Genomic DNA, 27548 nt, shown 5'->3' on the forward strand with positions numbered 1-27548 from the left:
TGGCCCTCAAAACGCTCAACGTGTCATAACATACAAAAATTTCCGTGAATTTTTCATTTCAACTTGAAAATGACCCAAGTTATGGTCGAAATTAGTCGTAATATTTTGAATAATAAAGGGTACTACAATTTTCATATTGTTCTTATTAATTTTTTAAAATTTCCGTATTGCTACTTGTATTAATGGGTGCATTTTTGTGTGTTTCAGTGGGTCACGAGCACAGTCACGGTGGTGAAGGTCACAGTCACACGTCAGGGGTCAACTATGACCACAATCATGATGCAGGAGATGACCATCGCTACCACTACCACCACCATGATCACGATCACGACCATGCACACCACACGTGATAGAAGAGATAACACTCTCAACCAACTACACACTGTGATATAATCATGTTTTCCAGTTAATTCTAAACTGTACTTTTATAAGTGTAACTGATTCTATAATGACAATATACCTACCTAATTGATAAGTTTTCATGTGTTATCTATAATTATTAGGTATATAATATGGCTTTTACGATGTGGATGTTCAAATTTAAAGATTCTCATGTATTTTTTATCAAGAAACTTGATTAGAACTACCTACAGTAACTATATTACCCATGGGTAGTCTTTTTTCTACAGGGCTACTCTCATATAAATAAAAATTAGAAATCCAAGTACCTTTTTAAAATTGTTCAATCACGACATATTTCGGCTATATAAATGTCATCATCCAACATAGCAAAACGAATGTAAATCGAATTAATTGATAAATTAATAATGGATAATTGCATTATAGCCGAAACATGTCGTGATATTGAACAATTTTAAAAGGGTTTTTAAAGATTTCTATTTTTTATTCATATCCATGGGTGATATGATGTAATATACTGTACTGTAATTAGAACCAGGAGCTCCTATATACCGTATTATAGGAAGTCCTGTTAGAACCAATCTATATCAATAGATTATGATATACAGTATAATACTTATACTAAAATCACTTTGCTATAGCATTGGCTAATTTTAAAAATTATTAAAAAACACAATATATAAACATAAAGTACCCTTTATTTGAAATAGTTCTTTGAAGTCAATAACAGTTCTTTTAAAATATTTCAAATAAAGTGTACCTTATGTGTTAATATTGTGTTTTTCAATAATAGTATGCTGTATATGTTTCGTTTTTTGATTCTCATCAGATAATATCGCCAATATTTTAATATTCAATTAATTTTAAGATAATGAGGAGGCAAACGCTTATATACTATTTCTAAAAGGTATTCGTCGATTGATGTGAGATGGAATGAATTAGAGACAGAGAATTTTAGCCTATTTTCATATTAAGCTTACGATACTATATTTTTCATCCAGAGAAAGAAAATAATGAAACTTTATATGTTTATGTAACACAGTGATCAGATCTAATCTTATATGACAGGATTGAATTCGTTGATATTTATTAGAATATTATAAGAAATATTTCATTACATATTCATGTAAAATGAATAAGCATTGACATTATTGCGTTTGTAGTTGGAGAATCCCACTGTTTTCAACGAGAATCAAAATACTGTTTGGATGTATAGGCTGAATAAAATGTAGAAGTAATAAACTATTATCATGAGAATCATCAACTATTTATTTTCAATATAAATACTGGTTTTAATGATTCAAATATTCATGATGGGAATTTGCAGTTTTGACCAAGCTAAAAAATATTTTAAAAATAGAAACAATTTGATATTCTATTTTCTGATCTGTTGAATTCATAATATTTAAGGTAATTTTTGAAGAAATCAACTTGGGAAATCAATTAATAGATTAATAATAACATTATTCGATATCTCATTTTGTATTTTTTTCAAAGGATATATTTTTGGAAGAGAGAAATTGTTGTTCAATAAATGGAAACAAAACAAAAGAGGAATTATGTATGGAAACATTGGGAAGTTTCTATTCTTGAAAAAATTACTATTATGAATGATAACCTGATCAATAAATAATTATTATGACAATGTTAACTGTTAAGATCTTTGGTTAAAGTTTTTGAAGTAAGATATAAAAACGTTTTGCTACTCTAAATAATTCAAATCAATTAATGATAGTCTTCTGTAGAATGTATGTGCCAAACTGTGAATGAATAGCCTATAATTATTGCAAGCAGATAACCAACTGCATTCTCTTATATAAGTATGTTGATGGTTTCCGTTCAATTAATTCTTGAAATAAGAATTAAAAGTAAAATAGCTGCTATCAACACCTAAGAAAGTCTGGACAATGTTTCTTTAGTGATTTAGGTACCGGTATTAAATAGTCAAAATTCAATGCGATAAAATAATATTACTTCAGATACTATATAGAATTAATTGCTTGCTTCAGCAACATGACAGCTAGTAGCTCAAATAAATAATAGTTTAATAATATTTAAAAAATTAATAGATTCATTCAAAATCGAATTGGACCATCATCTTTGTGTAAACAACAAATATAATAAAATGGATGTGAATTTTGGTAAATTGCAAAGTAAGGTACAATCCTGGTTCGGGACAGGGCGCATAATGAATTTGGTGAGGGAATTGGGTACCTTTCGTCGTATTGAATCTATTTGTAAAGAAAATGAGAATATTTTCCCATGCCCAAACATAAAGTTTTTCCATTAAACTGGTTTGAATAGATATTCTAAATCGTTGCTTGATAAATCAATACTTTGATTCTATGAGACATGGAATGAATACTTTAAAATGAATATTAAACTGATTTAAATAGATATTCTAAATCGTTACTAATTTAGGCTACTCAATAACTCAATTCTATGAAACATGGATATGAATATTTTTAATAGAAAATATGGAGAGTTAAATAGAATTTATCAAATTGTTGATGTTTTGATAGACTACAATAGAATTTATTGAAGAATACCGAAGGTATTCAATAAAATATTTTACAAATTAAAAATGGGCTAGTGTTTTAGAGCAAAGATGTGATATAGGGTACAATATGTTTCATATGAATGGAAAATTTTTGGAAAAATTGAGTTGAGTAGTCATTTATTATTGTTGAAAAAGTGTAGGATAGTAGACCGTATGGTGCTGAATTATTATATGGTTCAGTAATATGTTGTCATATAATGAAGACATAAGTACCGTTTGAATATTGTCAGTTTTCTAATTTGCAATCTATTAAAATATTATTTTTGGAATTCATGAAATTGAGCTTCATTGTTATTTATAATATTGTTGAGACTTTCAAATAATCGAAAACACAACAAAGGAAAGGACAAAAATAATCACAATGGAGTAAATTATTTGATGTGTAAAGTATTTTTTAAAAATGCAATGTTTTATCGAAAAAGCTTTTGACATTCTAAAATAATAAATTAATATTATACTATTATTACTATTGTACTGTATTGTAAATAAATTTTCTAAGCATCTCGTATATTATAATTTGTTTACTTTCATTGAACCTGTGTACTCAAAGTAAAATCTATCACAGATTTTAGTATTTTGACTGTAGGTAATTCTATTATATGAGGGTCAAATAATTGTTCATTCGAGATATAATTAGAGAGTGTATGGGAGCTTAATATCATAAACTAAACATCACAAAGGTACTTGCTAGTTAAGTAACCACCAATTCAGGTTGACGTAGGATATATAAGTGGTGAATCACCACTTATACCATTACAGAATTAAAACAGATAGATGAGATCTCAAGATATTGAACCTATTCATTATCATTTGAAACTCAGAAACTTTGTAATTCAGGAGGAAAGCTGGATTTGCCTTCCAAGAATCCTTTTGCTTCCATATATGCCTAGTATAATAATTTAGTCTTTTTCCTATATTTAAATAGTTATTTGTGCAACTAGTGCGCAAAGTGACAGTTTGCTGCACCGAAAGAAACGTTTACGCACGAGCCATAAGCGAGGGCGAAATGGTTTCTTGAGTGCAGCAGAGGAACTTTGCGGACATATTTCACATTAAATTTTTCCTACAGTTACCATTGAATATGAAAAGTGGTTGATTAATGGTAAAATGATGGCTGAAATCCATCAAATGTTTGTCTGTATAATTTTGTTATTAATAGAAACTTTAATTTATTTTAACTTGATAATCCAATTGAAAATTAATAATCGATAATTTACTGAAATTAAAAATGAAATTAATCCAATTAATTTGAAAATTTGAATAATTTTGAGTAAATCTTAATTTCTAAATTTTTTTCAACCAATCAATTTATGAATGAAAAAAATATTATTTGAAATAATGAATAATTAATAATACCCTATTCAAAATGTATAATTTAATGAGTTCTCATTTTTATTTATTTGAAAATCAGAAAAATATAGATAGAACAAATTCGCATTCAAAATACACGCCAACAATGTCAACAGCTGATTGGGATGGCTGTAAGATAATACGCAAAGTAATACTTTGCGCACTAGTGTGGAAAAGTGATTCTTTGCGTTCTGTAATCAGTGCAGGAATGGTCACTTTTTAAGGTAACTGTAGGAAAAGTTTTTTTTCACATTTTTTATGAAACAGTCAAGTATTTACAGAACCAATCAACTGGTGTTGATGCCTCAAAGCTTACTTGAATGACCATTCACAAAAGCAGTATCCTCATAGATCACATCTTACATTCCTTGTTCACCTTGTGAAAGTATTAAATAATGCACTTTAATGATGCGTTTAGTCTGTTTTTGTATGGATGCTGTTTACTGTAATTATTTGCATTGCAATTCATCTCATATTATCATAACAAACTGTAATAGTCCATATGAAACTACTGTACAAGGCAACAAGAAACGCAAAAGTATACAGACGAAAAAACAGTTATTCGTCATTGATCAATCACGACTATCGGGTGATTACGGCATAGGCCTAATGACAATCATCACTGCATTAAACATAAATATGATTCAAGTTTATAAAGTTCACTTCAAGTAAAATTGTTTTTTGTATTAAATCGATTCATGTTTTAATGTTCAATATGGTACTAAAATTTAAGGTAAGTGGTACTTGAAAAATAATGAATTTTTAGTTTAAAGGTATGATCACATTAAAGTCATGCAAACGAACGTGAGATTATGTATGACCAAGCGCGCAGATTAGAAACAAAATCTGAAAAGAGTCACACGAACACTCAAACTGAACGCGTGCACTTGTTGGTGGCGTTCAGTGTGAGCAGCTACAGGCAAGTAACAACGAGCTTCTATGGCTCTTTCAGATTTTGTTCTCATCTCACGCGCTTGGTCGTGTATGATCTTCCACACTCTTGTGAAACACTTTTGTCATCTCATAAATCACCCTCGCACAAGTAGTGCAGTCAAATGGTTATTTTTCAAGAAACAGCCCCGAAAGAATTTTTCTCGACGGTTCTATATGTATTTTGGGGCGCTGGATTCGAATCCGAAATTTGCTGACACGCCAGAGGGCGGCTTCACCCCCAAAATTTCGGACTTTTTTCGAATTTCTCATTCAATCTCGAAAACCTTGAGTTTCTCAAGAAAAGTCATTCTCGACAAAATTGAAAAAAATTGAATTCCCAATAAATTGAGTGGTCGCGCAGGACTCTACCGTTTTTGGATCCGGAGCTACGAATTTTCAAAAAAAGGGTATTTTCTAAGGGTTTTTCAAAATTATGCAAACTCACCACTTTCACCCTATACAACTTGGATATTTCACTAGTAATGATGAAAAACCACACATCACGTGAAAGAGCAATTAATTCTGAACAGGATTACTTGGGAATTTTCAAATTTAGTAGAGGGAGAGGGGGACACACCCAAAAATAGAAAACAAATCATTCAGTAAAAATACAAATTTTTCATTATAATACCTTTCCGAGGCCTTCCTAACAAAAAAAAAAACATATTTCGGCTGAAATCATCAGAAGAGGGTTATTTTCTATGAAAATCACCCGTTAGATACACTTAATTCCATTATTTCTGGGTGGGGGGGGGGCACCCATAAGGAAACGTCAAGGATCAAAACTTTAATCACATATAACTTTTGACAGAATGGTCAGATCTCCTTGTTCTACAGCTCATTCTTCTCGGCTCGTCAAGGCGGTTCATAATCATGTAGCCTATCATAACTTAAATTTGATGACAGAATAAAAAAAACCTCTATTAGTGTATTTTAGCCCATATTTAAATTCACAGAAAAATGCCCAATTTCTATATTCAAAACTGTGTATCTCGGTAACCCGAAATGATAAAAAATGGTACTTGGTCTTGATTTGAAGAATAGAATCTCCTCTTTCATGTGAGGTGAATGCCTTTTGTAGAAATATAATCAAGAAGTAAGATACGTTTGTTTCAAAAATCAAGAAATTTGCGATATTTTCCTCATTTTCACAGTCTCGACAGTTTTTCAATAATAAACAGTCATGCAAGATGGATTTGAGGCTGCTTATAGAGCATGTTATTCTCTTTCATTTGAGATCAATCATAAGCTTCTATCATGTATCTTACTCGTTTTAGAGACTCTTGAATAACAATGAAATCGCAGAAGAAATGAGAAATTGAAAATAATCATTTTTCAATCGGTTTTAACTTTTGAACGGTATTAGAATCAGAAAAACGATTAATGGTAGCGAAAAGTGGAGAAAATTCTCTACAACCTTGACTACTTTTTGGATTTTTATCTGAAGTATTTCACAAGATACGAAACTTTGAATAGGCCTATGCTAAAAATTTGTGATACGTTATCATTTTCACAGTCTCGCATATTCAAAGTAGCGTATCTTGTGGAATACTTCAGATAAAAAATCCAAAAAATAGTCAAGGTTGTAGAGAATTTTCTCCTCTTTTCGCTCCCATAAATCGTTTTTCTAATTCTAATACCGTTCAAAAGTTACAACCGATTGAAAAAATGATTATTTTCATTTTCTCATTTTTTCTGCGATTTCACTGTTATTCAAGAGTCTCTAAAACAAAGAAAAAATATAATGAATTAAAAAAAAGAATCAACTAGATTCAATAAAAAAAGAATATTCGAATTCGGCACACCTTTGAAGATCCCGAATGCGATATCTTATTTGCATTTTTTGCACTGAGGATCAAATGAAGGTCTGAAACAACAATACGTTTAACAACCAATCGCTTTTAATCTCGAATGAATTCAATACTTTTACATGTACATTATCACAATAATTCGAAAAATTAAAACTATCTTCAACCAATAAAGTGCTTACTAGCACTACAAATCGGAATATTTTTTCTTGACAGTTGATGCTTTTTGAGACCAGTATTCTTAAAACTATTATTTTATGTTGTTCAATATTAGCCTACATTACATACATTCAAATCAACACCAATACATTTAATCATCACCCACCTTTTTGAGAATAACAGAAAAATACGAATATTAAAACTTTCTTCTTTGGGTTATATAGTATCGAATGTTCCTATTTTCATTTATACTTTTTGTATTTTATGGATAATTCAAGTTGCATATAGATAAACGCTTTCCAATTGCAATGACGGTATCATACAATGGGAATCCCTTCAACTCGAGTGGCTGGAGCAAAAAATGTTTACTTACAGAATTTGTCTGTTTGTGCTATATTTGATGGATAACCAGATGAAAAATTAAGTTACTCTTCTTAACTCGGAGCGAATAATAATACAATATCATAAACTAAACATCACAAAGGTACTTGCTAGTTAAGTAACCACCAATAATTCAGGTTGACGTAGAATATATAAGTGGTGATTCACCACTTATACCATTACAGAATTAAAACAGATACAGATGAGATCTCAAGATATTGGACCTATTCATTATCATTTGAAACTCAAATTATCATAAAAAAAAACTTGTTAAAATATGATTCAGCCTAATGAAATACTCAGACCCTAATTATAATTCAAGAAAATAACTAATCCAAAAGGAATAGATGATAGTGAATAATACAATGGAAATTCAAATAAATAATAGATAATATTGATAGATAGATAGATATTATTGAACCGATTGAGAATGATGTAGAGAGTTTTTACAGAGTAAAAATTACCTCTGGGTTATAGAAAAATATGTTGGATCAACAGTGATGATATCGAATGAGTCAATTAATGAGTTCAATCATAATTGGATAATTGGAAACTTGGTTTGATAAAAAAATTCGAATAGACAATATATGGATTAAATTTGAAGCTTCAAACAATTTGAGTCTTGCCTGGGAGTTTTCTGAGCTAGTACAAACAAATGTGACACTTGTAACAATAGCCCTCAAACAATAGCGCAGTAATTTGAGGCTGCAATAAATTATTCAAGCCGTTGATTGATCATGTTGTGATGATAAAACATGACTATCTCAAATGATCTTGAAATGAAATAATAACCTTTGATGCCGCTTCCACACTCTTGCCAAGTGTGTATAAATGACGACGAGTGCGAGAGTGTGGATGGTGGCTACTATGCCACCGCTCGCCTTCACTCCGCCGTATAGATGTAGCCTATACAGCGAGCCGCTTGGCAAGCGACTTGGCGAGAGTGTGGCGCTAGCTTAACACAACATTATTTATATACACCAATCATTATCATCTATTTTTACTAATACATTAATACTCACTAACACAACTAATAACAATAATTTACTGAATTTAATAACTATTTTAATTTTACTGTTCACTTTTAATATTATTATGGAATAATAAATTGATAAGAAAAAAGGCGGTGCTAAAAATCTAAACTCACTCCCAATAAGTCTCATTTTAATGAAAATAATAATGTATATGACATTGATAACATAATATACTGTGATGTAAACATGTTTTCGACTCAAGTTATACAATTTCAATCTATAAATTCATTGCAATAGCAAATTGATACTGGAATCAATTAGTTATAACAATTAACCATAAACCTCAAACAATAGGGCCCTATTACAATAGGTTCCCTCCACTAGCAAATAATTTTCGGTCATATTCAATTTCCTCTATATAATTGGATGTTGAAATTCATAATAATGCAATATCCCTCCACAGCAAATAACTTTTTCGACAGTTTCAATTTCCTCTATATTATTCGATGTTGAAATTTATAATAATACAATAATTATGATCCATGTGATTAATACGATAAATTAAACCGATCCAATACTTTCTACAACTTTGACGACACTTCTGGCTTCCAAATATCCAATCAATATTGCCAGCTCTTGAGAGAAAACTTGCTACTACATACTTGATTCCATTGTCATTGAACAACTTATCCTATTTTTTGATTCTACCGAAAGGTGAGTAATGGTTGTTGAAGGGGGAGAGGGTTCAGGTGAGTGTAGACCAACAACGTTCTAAAAGACTTCCACTCAATCATAATATTTATAAAAGTATATAAATATGGAATGACAGAATTCATATATAAAAGGTGGAATCACACTTGATCTCTTCCTCAGTTGGTGGAGACGGGGAGACAAGTGTAGTGTTAAATGCTAGACAACATCACAAATGGAAACACCATCACAACGGCTTTCGGCAACGGAACACAAATAGCATTGACGACAAATAGTGGTCGTTTGGCTGAGTTGTACAATCAAAGTTCGTCGTGCGGATGCTGCTGCGGCAACTCGGGCCAGCAGGCGGATGGGGTGGCGAGATGGAACAGGTACTCGCAACGGTTCGGCTCCGACACGGACAGCACTACGTTTTCCACGCCACATGACACTTGCACCTGAAATCAAGCAATCGTAAATAATAAATCATTGAATTTCTATTGATTTTTCGTTTGATATGTAGTAGAGGTTCTATAAACAAGGTTCACCTCTCCACAATAATAGTAAAATACGAAGTATTAAAATATAATATGAAGCGGCAAATAATCGAGCAATATTACTGTGCAATATAGTAGGCTACTTATAATATCAGGCCACACAACTGTAGTAAACACCAACGTTATAGTGAGGTTCACGTTCAGTGATGAAAGATAGGAGAAAAACGTTGCCAAGTGTCTCCATTTTGCCACTGAGTGTACACAGCTGTTACTCAATTCATCCCATTAAATTTTATCTAATAATAATTATCATTTTCTTAATAAAATGATCAATTTAATGTCAAATTAATCAATAAAATATATTTTCTCCTAATTTGATTAAAAAATTTGCTTCCATATCTGAGATCAGATTTTTATTTTTATACAAACCTGAAATGGCGGCTAATTTAAAAAGCTGTGATACACCAATCTGAATTTCAAAACAACAGAAATTGAGTTATTTGGTAGGTATTCTATTCCAATTTCTTTAAAAAATTATAGAAAAATAGAATTCCTTTTTAAAATAAGTAATTTCATTGGAAATAATTCTGAAATAACCTTTCAATAATTATTTATACAGGTACGAGTAGGTCTAACCTAAACGTGTAGGCTAACTGAAGCATGGATAGTTATCAACTTTTAAAATGTCATTTCAGGTATTTTAATTTATGTTTCTCATACGGTAATGTCTAAAAACTATTTAATTGTTTCAAAAATACATTTTAAATCAATTATATGACTTGTGTACCAAAGTATTTTGATAGAATGAAGAAAAAAATGGCGGCTGAGAATATTGTTAGTCTACTTTTGTACAGTCACTGTCAAAAGTGAAAATAAAATATTCTGGCAAACTGACAACATTGCAAAGCTAGAGAGATATAGCGCTATCTGTTTTGTTGTATGATAGGAAAGGACAGCAACAGTATTGTCAATTGTACACTGCCATTATAACGTGGACCTCACTATAGTAGACAGAAGGATGATCACTCACAGGAGTAAGATTCAAAGTGGTGGGAGGAACGCCAGCGTGACGTCACGTGTAGTAAAAAATGTGATAAGAGTAACCACACTGAGCATACAGTTTATTCACTGTATCTTCAAATACATCGTCGTTTAATCCCTTCAAGATTGACCTAGAACTTTAAAATTCTCCGTACTTATAGCGAATGAATAATCGATTCTAATCATGTTGTTAAATATTTTAAGTTCATTCAAATTGTATGAATAACATGAAGTTGAAAATTTTCAAGAATCTAAAAGCGTGACATGAAAAAGTTGATACGCTGGAAAAGCGTTAGTAGACAACGTTATAATTATACTATTAACTATTATAATTTCATATTAACCCATAAAACAAACTTGATTTATTAATGCATTGCAATAAACCGATAAACCAATCCCGATAAATCCGATGCATTGCATTCATATAAATGCACTGAATACATGCTGGTATCGAGCACATGTTCTACGAGAATCAAAATATCTTATCCCCGAAATTCAAAAGCTGTTGTATAGCCAAACTACAAATTATAAAACATGACCTAGAAGATGAAGAAGCCTTAAGGGTTTGAAAGGGTAGGTTAGAAGGTGGGGTTTTTGCTTTTAAATGGTAAAATGCTTGTAGTATTTAAATGTTTTGATAATTATTATAAAGCAGAAACAGAAAGCTTGCATGTCAGAACATGTTTGTGTTAATTAATTTGACTATACGTCACCGTATGATTTTCAAGAATGCGATATTCTGCCTACTTTGTACTAAAGCCTACGTCACGGCTGCAGTTCTCCACTCCAATTACATGTCAACTTAAATTCAATAGATGAGTGACCAACCTTCTGTCTACTAACTTTGAGTAAACACGTCATACACACTGCGGCCTGATGTTATAAGTAGGTTTAATATTGTACAATAATATTTAGTGCCTATTTAAGCCTTTAAGGGGCGTTTACATTAGTAAAATGAATTTATTTTTCAAACTTAAAGTCAAGTTTACAAGAAGAGAAACTTGAATCCACTATACCAATGTAGATCCTTCTTCAAGTTTTGTTGACTCAAGTAGATGTTGAACATGTTTGACTTTTGGATTCAACTTGAATCTTGAAGGTAAAATCAAACCTACATATGGGAAAATGAGTTGTCAAAGAAAAACAGTTGAAACAGTGAGTATGAAAAACAGTTGTCAGTGAATGTAGAATCTATAAAAAGAACTAAATAGAAAATTATGATGCAAGAAAAGTATGCAAAAAAGAAGAAAACTTTGAGATAGTTTCGATTTTACATCATAATTATACAGTTTATGAGGATACAGGTCTTTGAGGCTATGAAAACTTGAATTCAAGTAAACTTGACTTATCACCCATTTAACTGAACGTTAAAAAACTTAAATTCAAGGAAACTTGACTAATACGGTATAAACCCTACTTAAGGCTGCATAACTGTAAAAAGCAGTAAAAAGTTAGCCGAGCCAGGTTAGTCAAGACTAATGGGGTTTTGCACTCTTCCGTCTGCTAGCGCTACCTGGTCGTGGGTTCGAATCCCGCGGGTAGACATGGACGTTAGATCATTTCATCAAATAACCAGCCCACTTTCCATACCAACACACACACAAACACAAGCTGAAAGCTCATGAGGGTATCATCCGCAATTAATAAAAAAGTTGATTTGTGTCATAAGGAGTGTGAGGAAATATTCAATTCTTCTGGGAAGTGAACTACATCTATGCGTGACCTGCACCTTTTTCTTTGAACAAGGTTCATTTGTCTAAAATAATTATAAAACTATAATACGATGTAGTGAATGAAAATCACAATATATAGTAATCACAATATATGTATATTTCGCACCTAGAGCAGAAAATGAGATTTTTCCAGCTCAAAATCGGTTTTTCAAGTCCGAGGCCGTAGGCCGAGGACTAGAAAAGATTGAGAGCCGGAAAAAACATTTTTGCCCGTGGTGCGAACGCTATTTTTCGCCACACACGAAAATAAACAATATATATATGAGAATAGTTGTTTACTAAGCACTTCCGAAAGCAGAAGTGGAAGGTGATAGCTCTAGCAAATCTGAGGTAATCTGAATATCAGGAAATTGTCCAAGTATTTTTATTTTTTATTCTGATTTGTCTAAATAACCTAAAAGATGATGTTCAATTATGTGGGAGGTTGAGTTTATACTTTTTTTATTCTTTCAAATGACAATAAGATGATATTATTATAAATGTTTTAATTATTAAATAATAAAACGTTTTTTGATCAGCTGTTTTTTGATCACCTTTCTTAGTTCCATGTTAGCGGCTGGAAAGGGTACTCTTTCCGGCCTAGGCCGGAAAGTAACCTGTTCTGACGTCAGACGAGAGTCGTCTGCAAACAATGTCTTTCAGATCTACATAGGGACTGGAAAACAGCTGCTTTCTGTGCAGTGTGGCGAAAAAGGTATTGTAACAAGCAGTAGAAATAATTATTGGAAAATGTTGGTTTGCGTCATTATAAGGGATGTTATGGAATCCTTTACTCCTTTCCAGTTACTACCGAAACACAAGTTATTGACTCATAGTCCAGTCAAGTGGTCGTTTTGCAGGAAACAGCCAAAAAAAAAATTCTCGACGTTTCTATATGTATTTTGGGGCGCTGAATTCGAATCTGAAATTTGCTGACACGCCAGAGGGCGGCTTCACCCCCAAAACCCTCAAAATTTCGGACTTTTTTCATTTTTCCTTTTCAATCTCGAAAACCTTGAGTTTTTCGAGAAAAAGCATACACTACATAAAGCATAAATATGATAAAATTTCCAAGAAATTCGCGCAGGACTCTACCATTTTTGGTTCTGGAGCTACGAATTTTCAAAAAAAGGGGTACTTTTCAAGGGGTTTTCAAAATTATGCAAACCTACCACTATACAACTTTGATCTTTTTCTAGTGATGATAAAAATCACACATCACGTGAAAGAACTATTAATTCTGAGCAGGATTCCTTAGGAATTTTTGAATTCAGTGGAAGGGGGAGGGGGAATACACCCAAAAATTGAAAATCATGTCCTACAGCCAAAATAGAAATTTTTCATTATAAAGCCTTTCCAATGTCTTCCTAACAAAAAAACACATATTTCGGTTGAAATCATGTTACGAGGGTTACGTTCTATGAGAATCACCCGTTAGAAGTGAAGTCCTACGCGACCACTCAATTTATTGGAAATTTTAACATCTTTATGCTTTATGTAGAGTATGCTTTTTCTCGAAAAACTTGAGGTTTTCGAGATTAAATGGAAATATTAAAAAAGACCGGAATTTTGGGGGTGAAGCCGCCCTCTGGCGTGTCAGCAAATTTCAGATTCGAATTCAGCGCCCCAAAATACATATAGAACCGTCGAGAAAAATTCTTTCAGGACTGTTTCCCGAAAAACGACCATTTGACTGGACTATTACGAGGAAATCACATGGATTGTTTGCAAGCATTGAATGATTGAGACTCACATGTGTGGATCGTTGTGGTCCATTCCAGCAGGTCTGGCCTTGGTCGTAGAGCATAGCTGAGTAGGGGTTTTCTCTGCCAACCCATTTCTGCCAAAGTCCCAGTGTTGTTTCTGAGCCTCCCGACCGAGGCCTTTGACTTACCTACAACATTCAAATATAAAACTACTAGTAAGCAAGTATTTAATATTAAAAATACAAAAAAATATTATTCGATCATTATTTTAATTACTTTGACTTATGGTTACTTTCAATTACTAATGGATGCGCCAGTAGAGATAGACTACATATTGACCGAACGAAGTGAGGTCTAAGATTCAAGTCGACGGTTTGGCATTTCTCTTAATGTTTAAATGTTTATATATTTATATGTTGCGCATTTACGGCGAAAAGCGGTAAAAGATTTTCATGAATTTGACAGGTATGTTCCTTTTTAAATTGCGCGTCGACGTATATACAAGGTTTTTGGAAATTTTGCATTTCAAGGATAATATAAAAGGAAAAAGGAGCCTCCTTCATACGCCAATATTAGAGTAAAATAATCAGACTATAGAATTATTCATCATAAATCAGCTGACAAGTGATTACACAGATGTGTGGAGAAGCCAGTCTATTACTGTATTTGTATAAGATCTATAGTTTCAATCAAAGAGTTATGCATCATTTTTTAAGCTGGGTTTACACCAAAGTTATTAACAAAATGGTTATAACTTAATCCTTATAGATTCTATTAGATTGAACGGAAGTTGACAAACACATATGTCCATCATGTGTATGATAAGTTATGTTCAATCTAATATAATCTAAAAGGATTGAGTTATTAACATTTTTTAAATAAATTTGGTCTAATCGCAGCTTTAAGGTCTTTGGTTTCAATATTTTGTTTTGCAGTCATGGTATTATTATCATCATCATCAGATATTAATTAATTTTCATCAGATAGAAAGATCATCACGGAACTGGATGAATTATATCATATGGAATACAAATTCAAACGTGAACTGAGTTTGTTAACATTTAAAATAGTTGACATCTGGTACTTGTGGATGAGAATACTGCGTGAGGTCTACTGTTCACAGAACTACTAGTTTAATAGTATCAGTTATGATTTAGCATTCAACTAGCGCAGCAAGCAGGATATCCCTACCATAAGGAGAGAGCCCATAGTAGGAGACGGGACGACAGTCAGTTAGGACGTTGAGTGAAAAAAGTAGTGGACAAAGCAACGCACCGCATTCCTTCATTATACAGAGTGAGTCATATGTGTGGGAACCCTTCAATAAGTTGGAGACAGTTGTAGATATAATACTGTAACTTTCAGGATAAGTTATTGGTCAAATACTCTACCTTTTGACGTAAAACTGATTTTCTCATAAGGGGGTGACTTGGGGGTTGTAACTAGAATATTTCAAATGTAAACACCCATTGTGTGGTACATCGTTTTTAAGGTTTTTTTCAAAACAAGAGAAATGGCATGAATAAAAAAGTTCTATGATGCTTGAATCCAAAATGACAGCTGTTTGCAGTTTTAGTTTTAAAAAAAATTAGGGGTTGTAACTAAAATATTTTTTTGCCATACTGCACAGAAAGCAGCTGTTTTCCAGTCCCTACGTAGATCTGAAAGACATTGTTTGCAGACGACTCTCGTCTGACTTCAGAAAAGGTTTCTTTCCGGCCTAGGCCGGAAAGAGTACCCTTTCCAGCCGCTAACATGGAACTATGAAAGGTGATCAAAAAACAGCTGATCAAAAAACTTTTCATTATTCGTGTTCATTATTCAATAATTAAAACATTTATAATAATATCATCTTATTGTCATTTGAAAGAATAAAAAAGTATAAACTCAACCTCCCACATAATTGAACATCATCTTTTAGGTTATTTAGACAAATCAGAATAAAAAATAAAAATACTTGGACAATTTCCTGATATTCAGATTACCTCAGATTTGCTAGAGCTATCACCTTCCACTTCTGCTTTCGGAAGTGCTTAGTAAACAACTATTCTCATATATATATATATATATATTATATATATATATATATATATATATATATATTATATATATATATATATATTGTTTATTTTTGTGTGTGGCGAAAAATAGCGTTCGCACCACGGGCAAAAATGTTTTTCCGGCTTTCAATCTTTTCTAGTCCTCGGCCTACGGCCTCGAACTTGAAAACCGATTTCGAGTAGGAAAAATCTCATTTTCTGCTCTAAGTGCGAAATATACTATAAATGTAAACACCCATTGTGTGGTACATAATTTCCAAGGCCTTTTCAAAACGAGAAAGATGACATCAATGAAAATGTTCTATGATACTTTTATCCAAAACGGCGGCTGATTGAAGTTTTAGTTTTTAAAGAAATAATTATTATTTATAAAGTTCAATCAGCCGCCATTTTGGATAAAAGTATCATAGAAAATTTTTATCGATGTCACCTTTCTCGTTTTGAAAAGACCTTTAAAATTATGTATCACCCAATGGGTTAAAATATTTGAGTTACATCCCCTCATTTATTTAAAAACTAAAACTTCAATCAGCTTCCATTTTGGATACAAGTATCATAGAATATTTTTAAAGTTGCAATCTTTCTTGTTTTAAAAAAGCCTTTGAAATCATGCACCACACAATGGGTGTTTACATTAAAAATATTCAAGTTACAGCCTCTAAGTCACCCCCTTATGAAGGGGTTGAAATTCAGTTGTACGTCAAAAGGTAGAGTATTTGACCAATAACTTATCCTGAAAGTTACAGTATTATATCTACAACAGTCTCCAACTTATTGAAGGGTTCCCACACATATGACTCACTCTGTATAGTCCACAGCATTATTAATCAATTAGTAAGTGCTGAGAAATCAACAGGTTTGAGTATCTAAAGATGGCGCCGATTTGAGATTTTCTTCTTATCAAAATGGTATACACACGCACATTGGCCTGATTCGTGTCAAATTGACTCAATATTTGAATGAAAGTGAATGAATGAATGAAAACCTCAAATGTAAATAGTAATAATATTTCTCCAAAGCATTGTTCTACAGCTGTATAAGAGCAGCATAAGTTAGTTATCAGCTTCAATCAAGGCCTTAAAAACAAGTTACACAAAGTGATTGATTGTCTCAGTTTACTCAAGTCTTGGAAAGGAGACGTTAGAGCAAAGCTGGTTCTTGCCTCAAACTCAAGCATCGTATTCAATTCTAACAAAATTTTCAAGACTTACAGAAAAATACAGTGCAATATAGGCTAGAAATTCTTCCATTAGAAAGAGAGGAAATAGAAAGATTTACCGTAACTTCTTAATATCATTATCGTACCGAAATATCATTAATAACTTCATGATTGATTCAAATGACATAAGAAAGTTATTGAAAATCTGTATTGAAATTAATGAAAACCAAACATTCCAAATATACTTTTGAGATCGCCCAATTATTGTGATCATCTACAACTATCATAAAATGCATTACCATAGTTAATGTGAAAGAATTGAAATTTAAAACGTTATTTTGAAAGAAATCTTCCTGCATTGAAAAAGTAATTGAAATAAAAATGACAATACCATCAAATACCCTTTTATATTTTAAAATGCTTTACATGTTTGAGCACAACTCCTGAGAGTCATTATTAAATGCATACAAAATGAACTGTAAATAATGCACAAATAAAATATAAAATAATAAAGGGTACTAGATATTATTTTTATTTCTCACAATAAAATTAGTGGCCCTGCATTGTACAAAGTGAATAGTTATGTAGCAAGAATGTTCGATTTTAATAATTATGCGAGAGATTTGCTACAGTAAGGCCCACTTTATAATGGCAGTGGAGAAGGATAGGAAAACAGGTTTGCCGATTCTCTGCTTTGCCACTGCCTTCTACAGAGGACAACTGATACCAGTATATGTAATATTAACTGCTCATTCTTGTTTAAAATAATTAATGATATTTTATTTGTCAAGAAAATATATTTTTCAATCATTTTAATAACTTTTCATAATTTATTGAGATAAAATATTTTGATATCTATCTATATAAATAAAAATCGAGCCTCAAATTTTGACATTCAAAAACTTTTTCATGTGTCACCGAATTTGATTATTTTTTTAGTTGTGTTCGTTATGTTCAGGACCAGGTTTATGGCCTATCAAATTTATAATCCGACTTCAAGATTCTTTTCTACGGTTCTTCAAAGTTTACATGTAATCCTTATGGGAGAAGATTTGTGAGCTGGCCACACACAGAAATAAAAATCAGCTGTTATAATCATTGCGTCATACAACAGCCGTCGGTAGATAGTAGACAAGAGTGTGTGCTGCTCCATAACCGCCCATGTATTCTATTCTAAACGCCCCGACTAAAAGCAAGATGACTGTTCTGTGTGTAACCATCCAGCAGTGCGGCCTCAGGTTAAAGACTTACATGCTCTAAAGACATTGCTTTGTTTCGAATAATAAATTGTGCTGTCTTCGGTGTTCAGAATTAATTGATTTTTAGTGAACTATTTATTTATCTATAATATAAATAGAATGCCGCATCGCGCCTCCTCAGGTGTGCATCCAGCTGAAGTTTGTCATGAGGCATTAATCTAGTAGTTCTGTGAACAGTAGACCTCACGCAGTATTCTCATCCACAAGTACCTGATTGAAACGGTAGACCTTATGGAAATACAGCAATAGACTGGCTTCTCCACACATCTGTGTAATCACTTGTCAGCTGATTTATGACAATTCTATAGTCTGATTTTTACTGTAATATTGGCGTATGAAGGAGGCTCCTTTTTCCTTTTATATTATCCTTGAAATGCAAAATTTCCAAAAACCTTGTATATACGTCGACGCGCAATTAAAAAAAGGAGCATACCTGTCAAATTTCATGAAAATGTATTACCGCGTTTCGCCGTAAATGCGCAACATATAAACATTTAAACATTAAGAGAAATGCCAAACCGTCGACTTGAATTTTAGACCTCACTTCGCTCGGTCAATTATGGGGATGACTCACCCGGTTCTCCTCATACATTCTTCTATTTTTAAAAACGAAGATTGATAAATCTAATATATCAGCTATTTGGAGCCGTCAGCAATCTCTTTTCTTTAAAATAAGGTCTGCAAGAACGCATTGTATTAATCTTATAAATTATCCTAATGGCTTTCTTCTGCAGTATGAATATTCCATTATTCTCTATACTTTTTCCCGAAAAATTACTCCATAATTATATTTCTACATTATTAAAACGATCTGGCAACGTTGCGGAGCTAGGAAAGGATAGCTCTATCTGTTTTGTTGAATGATAGACAAGGTTAGCAACACCAATTTGAATCAATAACTGCCATTATAACGTGGACCTCACTATAGAAAACCTGGAATAGAGTTAGGAGAATTATGAAGGCCGCTTACCCGATCGAACGGACAGAGCTTGTAGACGTATTCTCTATCGGTGAATTCGAAGCACTCGCCGTCCAATGGCGCAAACTCCTCTTCGTGGCCGTAGTCCTTGTTGAGGCCTTCCTGCAGTTGCCGCAGCGAACGCTCCAAGTCTTTCACTTCTCTGTCAGCACTTTCAAACTCCGATCTCGCCGCATTGGCAACTGAACAAAACAAATTCAAAACACTCAAGTTCACTATACCATTTAATACAGGGATTCATTGAAGAATAATATTTTTGCTTCAAATATTCACGGACATTTGATGACTTTTAACTGATTGTAACTGACAAATGCAAAATATTCAATATAATGTACATGCAAGAATACATTAGAGGATTGTAATTTTCCGGGATCAAGCATAAAAGAAAGTGATAAAATGTCTTTCCTTTCTAGGAAGTATTTAATACCGAGAAGAATAGAACATCAAATCAAATCAAGTTTTATTCAATGACAACATTTACATAACAAATTTCGTTAAACAAATGATATTACAGATCATTGAATACAATACTGTTTGCTTGAGAAAATTCTTGTCTGCGAACAGGAGTGAAATACATTCAGAGCTCAACTAAAAATTCTTATATATAAATTCAAACTTAATTACTTTTTATTTTTTATATACATCAGCCTTAGAAATGCCAAACATCTAATCTGGGGTTCTAGTCCGGGCGCAAATGTCATGAAAAAGACACTCCATGGTCATTTTTGGGTAGCAGCCGTGGAAGATGTCTCAATTGCTTCGTTAGGTCTAATATAATAAGGATCGTGGTGATGATAAGTCGAAATCACAGGCAAACACCTCGAAAACAATGTGGCCGCCAAATTTTTTTATAGAGTTATTATAATATTTGTTATAAGAAGAGATTGAGGCCATTTGTAAGTCTCTATCTTGAAGTAGTAATGAAAAATCGATTTTATAGTTCTATCTTGTTACCTCATGCGTATGGAAAAACGCACCACAAATCATGCAGTGTTGTCTTTGGAGGGCGCTGGAGACACATTTGTTGACGAACAGCGCATGAAGATATATCGATATACAACGATCTAAATTTCATAGATTTGAAATTTCTCTGTATTCTTTGCACAAAAAAGTTATGATGGGAAGAAATTTGAAAAACCTAAGATAAACGTTTTTTGGGCGTTTGAAGGTTATAACTAATAAAATATATGTGTTTTAGAGGGAAATTTTATAGAACAAAATTTGTAAAGGACGATTATAAAAATATTTTAGTGCAAAAAATGGTTGAATAACTTGAACGATTATTGAAATACAAGCGGTTCAGCAAAATCCTAAAAATTTTGGAGGCCATATTGTTTTCGAGGTGTTTGCCTATAATTTCGACTTATCATCATCATCACGATCCTTATTATGCTAGGCCTAACGAAGAAATTGAGACATCTTCCACGGCTGTTACCCAAAAATGACCACGGAATGACAATTGCGCACGGACTAATCCTCATTGCAGAAATAGCGGTTGTTGTAGAAAATCTTTCTCTTGAAGGCGAACGCATACAGCAGCGGACAGAAGTATGGAGACAGACGGAGAAAAATCCTATACTATTAAACAAGCAACTTCTGTTTATATGTTTAAATGTTTATATGTTTGTATTTCACCGGATCTCGAAAACGGCTCTAACGATTCTCACGAAATTCAGAACACAGTAGGTGTATAAATATAAAGATTCGATAGCACTAGGTCTCATCGCTAGGAAAAGTCGCTGAAGTACATTAATAGTTATTTGTGCAACTAGTACGCTAAGTGACAGTTTGCTGCACCGAAAGAAACGTTTACGAACGAGCCGTAGGCGAGGGCGGAATGGTTTCTTGAGTGCAGCAGAGGAACTTTGCGCACCTATTTCACATTAAAGTTTTCCTACAGTTACCATTAAATATGAAAAGTGGTTGATTATTGGTAAAATGAAGGCTGAAATCCATCAAATGTTTGTCTGTATAATTTTGTTATTAATAACAACTTTAATTTATTTTAAACTTGATAATCCAATTGAAAATTAATAATCGATAATTTATTCAAATTAAAAATTAAATTAATCCAATTGATTTGAAAATTTCAATAATTTTGAGTAAATCTTAATTTCTAAATAATTTTTCAACCAATCAATTATGAATGAAAAAATATTATATGAAATAATGAATAATTCATAATATTCAAAATGTATACAGTAATTTAATGAGTTCTCATTTTTATTTACTTGAAAATCAGAAAAAATATAGATAGAACAAATTCGCATTCAAAATACACGCCAATAATGTCAACAGCTGATTGGGATGGCTGCAAGATAATACGCAAAGTATTAAGAGTACGCAAAGTAATACTTTGCGCATTAGTGCGGAAAAGTGATTCTTTGCGTTCTGTGATCAGTGCAGGAATGGTCACTTTTCAAGGTAACTGTAGAAAAAAGGATAATTATTATTCATCCTTGGAAAAACAGCTGATAATAATTATTTCGTCGTCTGTTGGTGATGGAAGTGAATGAGCAAGTTCATGTGTATGGGACTGTGTCAAAATTATGACTCAGCTGTAGAACTTTTGTAATCATTCAATCAGGTACTTAGTGCCGGTTGCAAAAAAGCCGGGTTATTTTCAATCCTGATTAATTCCAGAATATCCATCTTTTTGAAATGGTCTTCTCTGACTTGCTTCACGTGAAGTTAATCAGGATTAGAATTTAACCGGCTTTTGTGCAACCGGGCCTTTGTGAGGAAAATTTTTGCATTCCTCTGGGAATTAATCTGAATTTACTGTGCTTAGATAGAACTGGTCGAATTTAATAAGTGCTGATTATTATGCGATGTAGCGCAAATCAGTAGATCCTCACAGCAAACAGAGGGTGAAAAAAGATTGGAGGCGAACTTAGACCATTTCCCATCAGGAGAGACTGTATTTTTAGATGCAGGCTATATTATTATAGGCACTATACTAATACACTGTGTCCGAATAATAAAAATAGCACCTGATAATACTTACTATCGATAACTTTCTGGGTCATTTCGTCGTACTTGGGAGCACTTTCCTCCTCAGCCTTTTTGGCGGCACCATCGTCTCCTTCTTCATCCGCATGTTCACCGTTCTCAGCCGGCTCATCTACACTTTCAAATTCATCTTCATCATCAGCTGTTCCGTCATCGTATTCCTTGAATGGGGAGAGAAGAAGTTTGATCATTAAAAACTCATTTAAAATTGAAAACAAGATTTGAAAAACTGTGAAAATTATAATAATATGTTGAATTATTATCTAATTTATTCAATGATACACAAAACACAAATCATTAAAATTATTCGGGAAGGACCAACAGGCACAGCCCAAAACTGGCCCTTCCCCGAATTTCGATTCCTACACTATATAAGAAATATTATCAAATATACAAGAAAATAATCGTAAACAACAAAAGTTGAAAAAACAGTCGCATGACACCAACATTGAACTACCATAATTCTTTAAAATCTATACAGAAAAACAAAATATTTGTACCGTTCAAAGGTCAAGTTGTGCTTTAACATTAAATTTTTATTTCTGGTAGGTTAATCATTTTTTCATGAGGCTAGAAGTTGAATAATAAGTTGAGTGTACCGTATCTTGAATACCTTCCGGCAGTCGCACTGTTGTAAAAAGTACAACAGTGTCAGTTTCTTGCTGCACAAAACTATTGAATGGGGTGGTGTCAGTGAATGAGTCACCCATGCATTCCAAAACTTTCCCCCATCACTCCACTGAGTTGCAGTAACAATCGAGCAATGATTCAGTCTTTAGGTGCCATTTAGTCGCGACGGTGCATAAGTCGCACTATGCATAAGATAGGGAAAGACTTTATACGGGGACTGTAAACGAACCAATAACACAGAATTGATGGCTTTGCTTGATGTACCTTATTGGGCTATGAAATGGTAATCATCCAAATGTTCATAGGCGTAAAATTGTCCAATAAGATGGAAAAAGTAATTATACAATTAATTGATATGTTTTGACAGTAAACAGAGTACATATCACTTGGAAAATTGGATGTTGTACAAAATACAACACGCGACTGCTCGTGTGATTTAGTAGGACGGGACTACCGGAAGGTTAAGCACATGGTAAGAAGAAGTTTTATTTCAAGTTGATTATTCAGCTTCAACTATTCCATCTGATCTTCCCCTGCCGATGAAGGTTTTTAAAAGTAATCATTGTTGAACAATGATATTTCATTATCAGCCACTAAACTAAAAATTGAAGTTTACATAGTATAATCAAATCGATATGTTAATTAAATTTAATAAGTATACTATTTCGTGTTATTGCTTTTTATGATCCTAAATGACAAGAGAATCTAGCTATCACAACATTTAATCGATATTTGAATTCAACTGAATTAACGTAGAAATTAACTATTGAGAAAAATTATAGTTAACAGAATATAATTTATAGAATGGGATTTGTGAATTAATATTGTCCTAGGGCTGGAGTAACTTATTCCAGGAGTGCACTTACTTCATGGGTCATGCCTCCTAGATCATCCTCACCGCCTTCATGACCTTCAGTATGCGCTTCTTGGCTTTCTGTCTTCTGAAAATAGAACAATATTATAGGTTAGTTTATCATATAAGAATTGGATCTAATATTACAACCAAACATAAATCACTTTATCTTGATACAAACAATCTCAAGAAATCGACGAATTTGTCTCGAGAATCATGCTATTGTTGGTAAACACAGCATCTCTTTAATCATGCTCAGGTGTTAATCATGCTCAGGTGTTCAAATAATTTCATATGTCTCTAATAAATAGTAGGGCTTCCAATTGAACTGCAAGTTGATCAGGATCCGTTCATAGTAGAATAATTGATCTACGTAGAATCAGAGAATGAGAGATTGTTATAACGAATATGTCACGAGGTAATTCAATTCTGGGATGAATTTGAATGCATGTGAGAATAAGCATCAATAATAGCAATATTAAAATGAAATGAAAAAATTCTTTATTAGGCGGAGTTAGGACTTTTAAGTCCTCTCTACCACTCAACCTCAAAATTATTTACTTGTCTCCTTGAGAAGTCATGTAAATTTATGATGATGGTTATGTTGAATACTTATTATAATGGATAGCAATACAATATATAATAACATTATGTGAATTAATAATTCAATCTGACATTTGAAAATGATATAATATGCCGAAACTAAATTCAAATTGTAAACCGAATGTAAATTAAAATTTTGACTAATTTTTTGTTTAAATTTTGTCTCTGGAGAAAAATAAAAAAGTTGACTAGTCTGTTCAATTAATACGTAATAATATATTATATATTTTGATGGATTACGTTACTAATTTTGTAGATCTATGTTATTCAGAGAATAGGTGTTACCTGTTCTGTTGATGGAGGCTGGAAAATGCCTTTCTCCAACATGAAGAACGGCTTCATTCGCTGCCAACCTGATTCCAAGAAGTCGGCCCACGTAATCTCTTCCAAGCCACCCATGAAAAACTGCAAATCATTAGGAAGCGCGTGTTACTAAATACAATAACTTGAAAATAAAAATATAACCTTGTATTTTTACACAAATAGTTGATATACGATGTTCAGGTATACAGGGTTTTCCCTTTTTGTGTAGTTGAGAAGTTGATATTGAGGTAATTATTCATATTAAATAAAAATACTAAGAAATTGTCAAAAAACACAGATTTTATCAAAATTTAGAAAAACCAGTGTCGGTTGTTACACCATTGTCAATCTCTGATAAACTTTTATCGTTATCAGATAACTCTTAAACGTTTATTGTTAAACCATCCGAAACCGGTTTTTCTAGATTTTAATAAAATCTGTAGTTTTCAACAATTTCTTACTCTTTTTATTTGATATAGGGTTTTGTTTGCTGATTTGTGACATTCGCTGACATGTCAATAAACCATGAACATTTTATTTGAGACTGAACTAACTTTCATATCAATGCAAAACTTCAACTGGCTCACTATTGTGAATAGTAAAAGACTTTGAAAATATCTTAATGTCTATAATTATTGGAACGATTATCAGTGGGATGAAGGATTATTGAATTATGTAATAAACTCAATCCAAACCGTAGAGCACGACACCACGAGTGGATTAATCTGTTGGAAGAATACTTGGAAAATAACACAAAATGAAGATTGATTTGTGAATTGGTGTTAATACTTTTGAGTCTTGATGTTGAACTTAAATTTGAGACTTGAAGTGGGATTTCCAATTAGTCTTAGACTAGCTTCACACATTCGGTTTCATTCGGTTCGGTTCGTTTTCGGTTCGTTGCCGAAAAAGAATGAGGCTTTCATACATATCTTTTGTTCTAAATTCGTCCTAAATATTTAGGAGGTCTTGTTCGTACGGTTCTAATTAGGTATTTTCTTCTCAAACACAGCTGTGTTTGGATTTTCACAATTCATGCTGGTATTAAAATACCGGGTGTCTATAAATGAATATCGGGGTTTTAAAGCTTTTTAAGATTTATTACATTATACTTACAGTTATAAATGTTGACATATCATGAAAGAGCAACTCAAACAGTTTTATATACAAGCTTACAAGTGTTCTATGTGAGCACCATTTGACACACGGCACACATCAAGTCTATAGCCGAGTTCTTCCCAAACGTTGAGTGGTGTGTCTTCTGTAATTGTTGCAACAGCTGCTTCAATCCTCTTTCGTAATTCAAGGAGGTCAGCTGGTAACGGAGACACATACACACGATCCTTGATGAAACCCCAAAGGTAAAAATCGCATGGCGTTAGGTCGGGTGACCGTGGAGGCCACGCATAGCAAGCTACAGATTCAGTCTTTGCAAACTGTAAAACACAAAACGCTTTCTCTTTACTAGTCGCCATCTTTGCTATACCGCATTCTAGCGGATCGCCGCGGAAACATTTCACGCACATGCGCACTGGTGCCAACGAACAAAAACTGTTTGAGTTGCTCTTTCATTTGACATATCATTTATATCTGTAAGTATAATGTAATAAATCTTATAAAGCGTTAAATTCAAATATAAGCGTGATATTCATTTATAGACACCCGGTATAAAAGCTGGTGTTCAAATAGTAATATGTGATTTCTTGAACAAAATTTTCAAGTTAAAGAAAGTGATTATTTTTTAAAATTGAAAGTTTGTTTCTTGTTTTGACACATGGCACATAACCTTCATCTCTTCTCTCCATTAATGGAATTATGTAATTTTCTTGGAAAAATAAAAGTTCTCCCAGAGTTTTACTTTATCTTCATATTTTTTAGCAAACTATTCATTGAGAAAAAAATGCTCCAGTGAGCTAACAGAAATGAATTGACCATATGATTTTGACATGGAAGATTTTGAAACAGATAATCACGATATCAGGTTTTATAAAAACAAAAAAAAAGCGAGCGTGTGTAAAAGACTTTGTTTTTGTTTCCGGGTTCCTAGCAACGAATTCGAATATGATAAAACCTATTCGTGTCGAGGGGGCGTTCGGTTCTATGCGGTTGCTATTCGGAACCGAATTCAAACCGAATCACCGTTTCATACTCATCAGAATTTGCCGAAAACGAAAAGAACCGAACCGAATGTGTGTGAAAGTAGCCCTTCGCTAGAAACGAATTTGAACCTGATGGAATTTATTAGAGTCAAGTCGGCGTTCGGTTCTATGCCGTTTCTATTCCGTATCGAATTCAAACCGTTTATTTCACACTTATCGAATTTGCCGAAAACGAAACGAACCGAACCGAAAGTGTGTGAAACTAGTCTTAATGAATGTTAGGCCAAAATACTCCTACACCAGACCTTAATCATCTAAGTAACAATACATTATTATCATCATAATAACTTCTTTCATATCTATAACTAGAGCAGTGAAGAATATAGTTGGAAATTTATCGATATAAATTATTCTATACAA

The 27548-nt window shown here is 32.8% G+C and overlaps 2 protein-coding genes across 2 annotated transcripts in view; one reads left to right on the forward strand and one right to left on the reverse strand.

Moving 5' to 3' along the window:
• LOC111062951 (zinc transporter ZIP1) overlaps window positions 1–3436 on the forward strand; it is a 112437-nt gene extending 109001 nt beyond the window's left edge. Inside the window, exon 2 of the mRNA XM_039421890.1 lies at window positions 208–3436. Within this exon, the coding sequence (XP_039277824.1) occupies window positions 208–350 (143 nt within the window). The 3' untranslated portion in view covers window positions 351–3436. The remainder of the gene's footprint in view (window positions 1–207) is intronic.
• A 3646-nt stretch (window positions 3437–7082) lies between these two features.
• The window catches only part of LOC111056548 (glucosidase 2 subunit beta), a 31241-nt gene continuing 10775 nt past the window's right edge, over window positions 7083–27548 (reverse strand). Inside the window, exons 6-11 of the mRNA XM_039421892.1 lie at window positions 25012–25131; window positions 24137–24211; window positions 22636–22801; window positions 19620–19810; window positions 14219–14359; window positions 7083–9673 (exon numbers count right to left, since the gene is read on the reverse strand). Of these exons, the coding sequence (XP_039277826.1) occupies window positions 9536–9673; window positions 14219–14359; window positions 19620–19810; window positions 22636–22801; window positions 24137–24211; window positions 25012–25131 (831 nt within the window). The 3' untranslated portion in view covers window positions 7083–9535. The remainder of the gene's footprint in view (window positions 9674–14218; window positions 14360–19619; window positions 19811–22635; window positions 22802–24136; window positions 24212–25011; window positions 25132–27548) is intronic.

This window comes from Nilaparvata lugens, chromosome 2 (genome assembly GCF_014356525.2).
Source record: "Nilaparvata lugens isolate BPH chromosome 2, ASM1435652v1, whole genome shotgun sequence".
Classification (NCBI taxonomy): domain Eukaryota; kingdom Metazoa; phylum Arthropoda; class Insecta; order Hemiptera; family Delphacidae; genus Nilaparvata; species Nilaparvata lugens.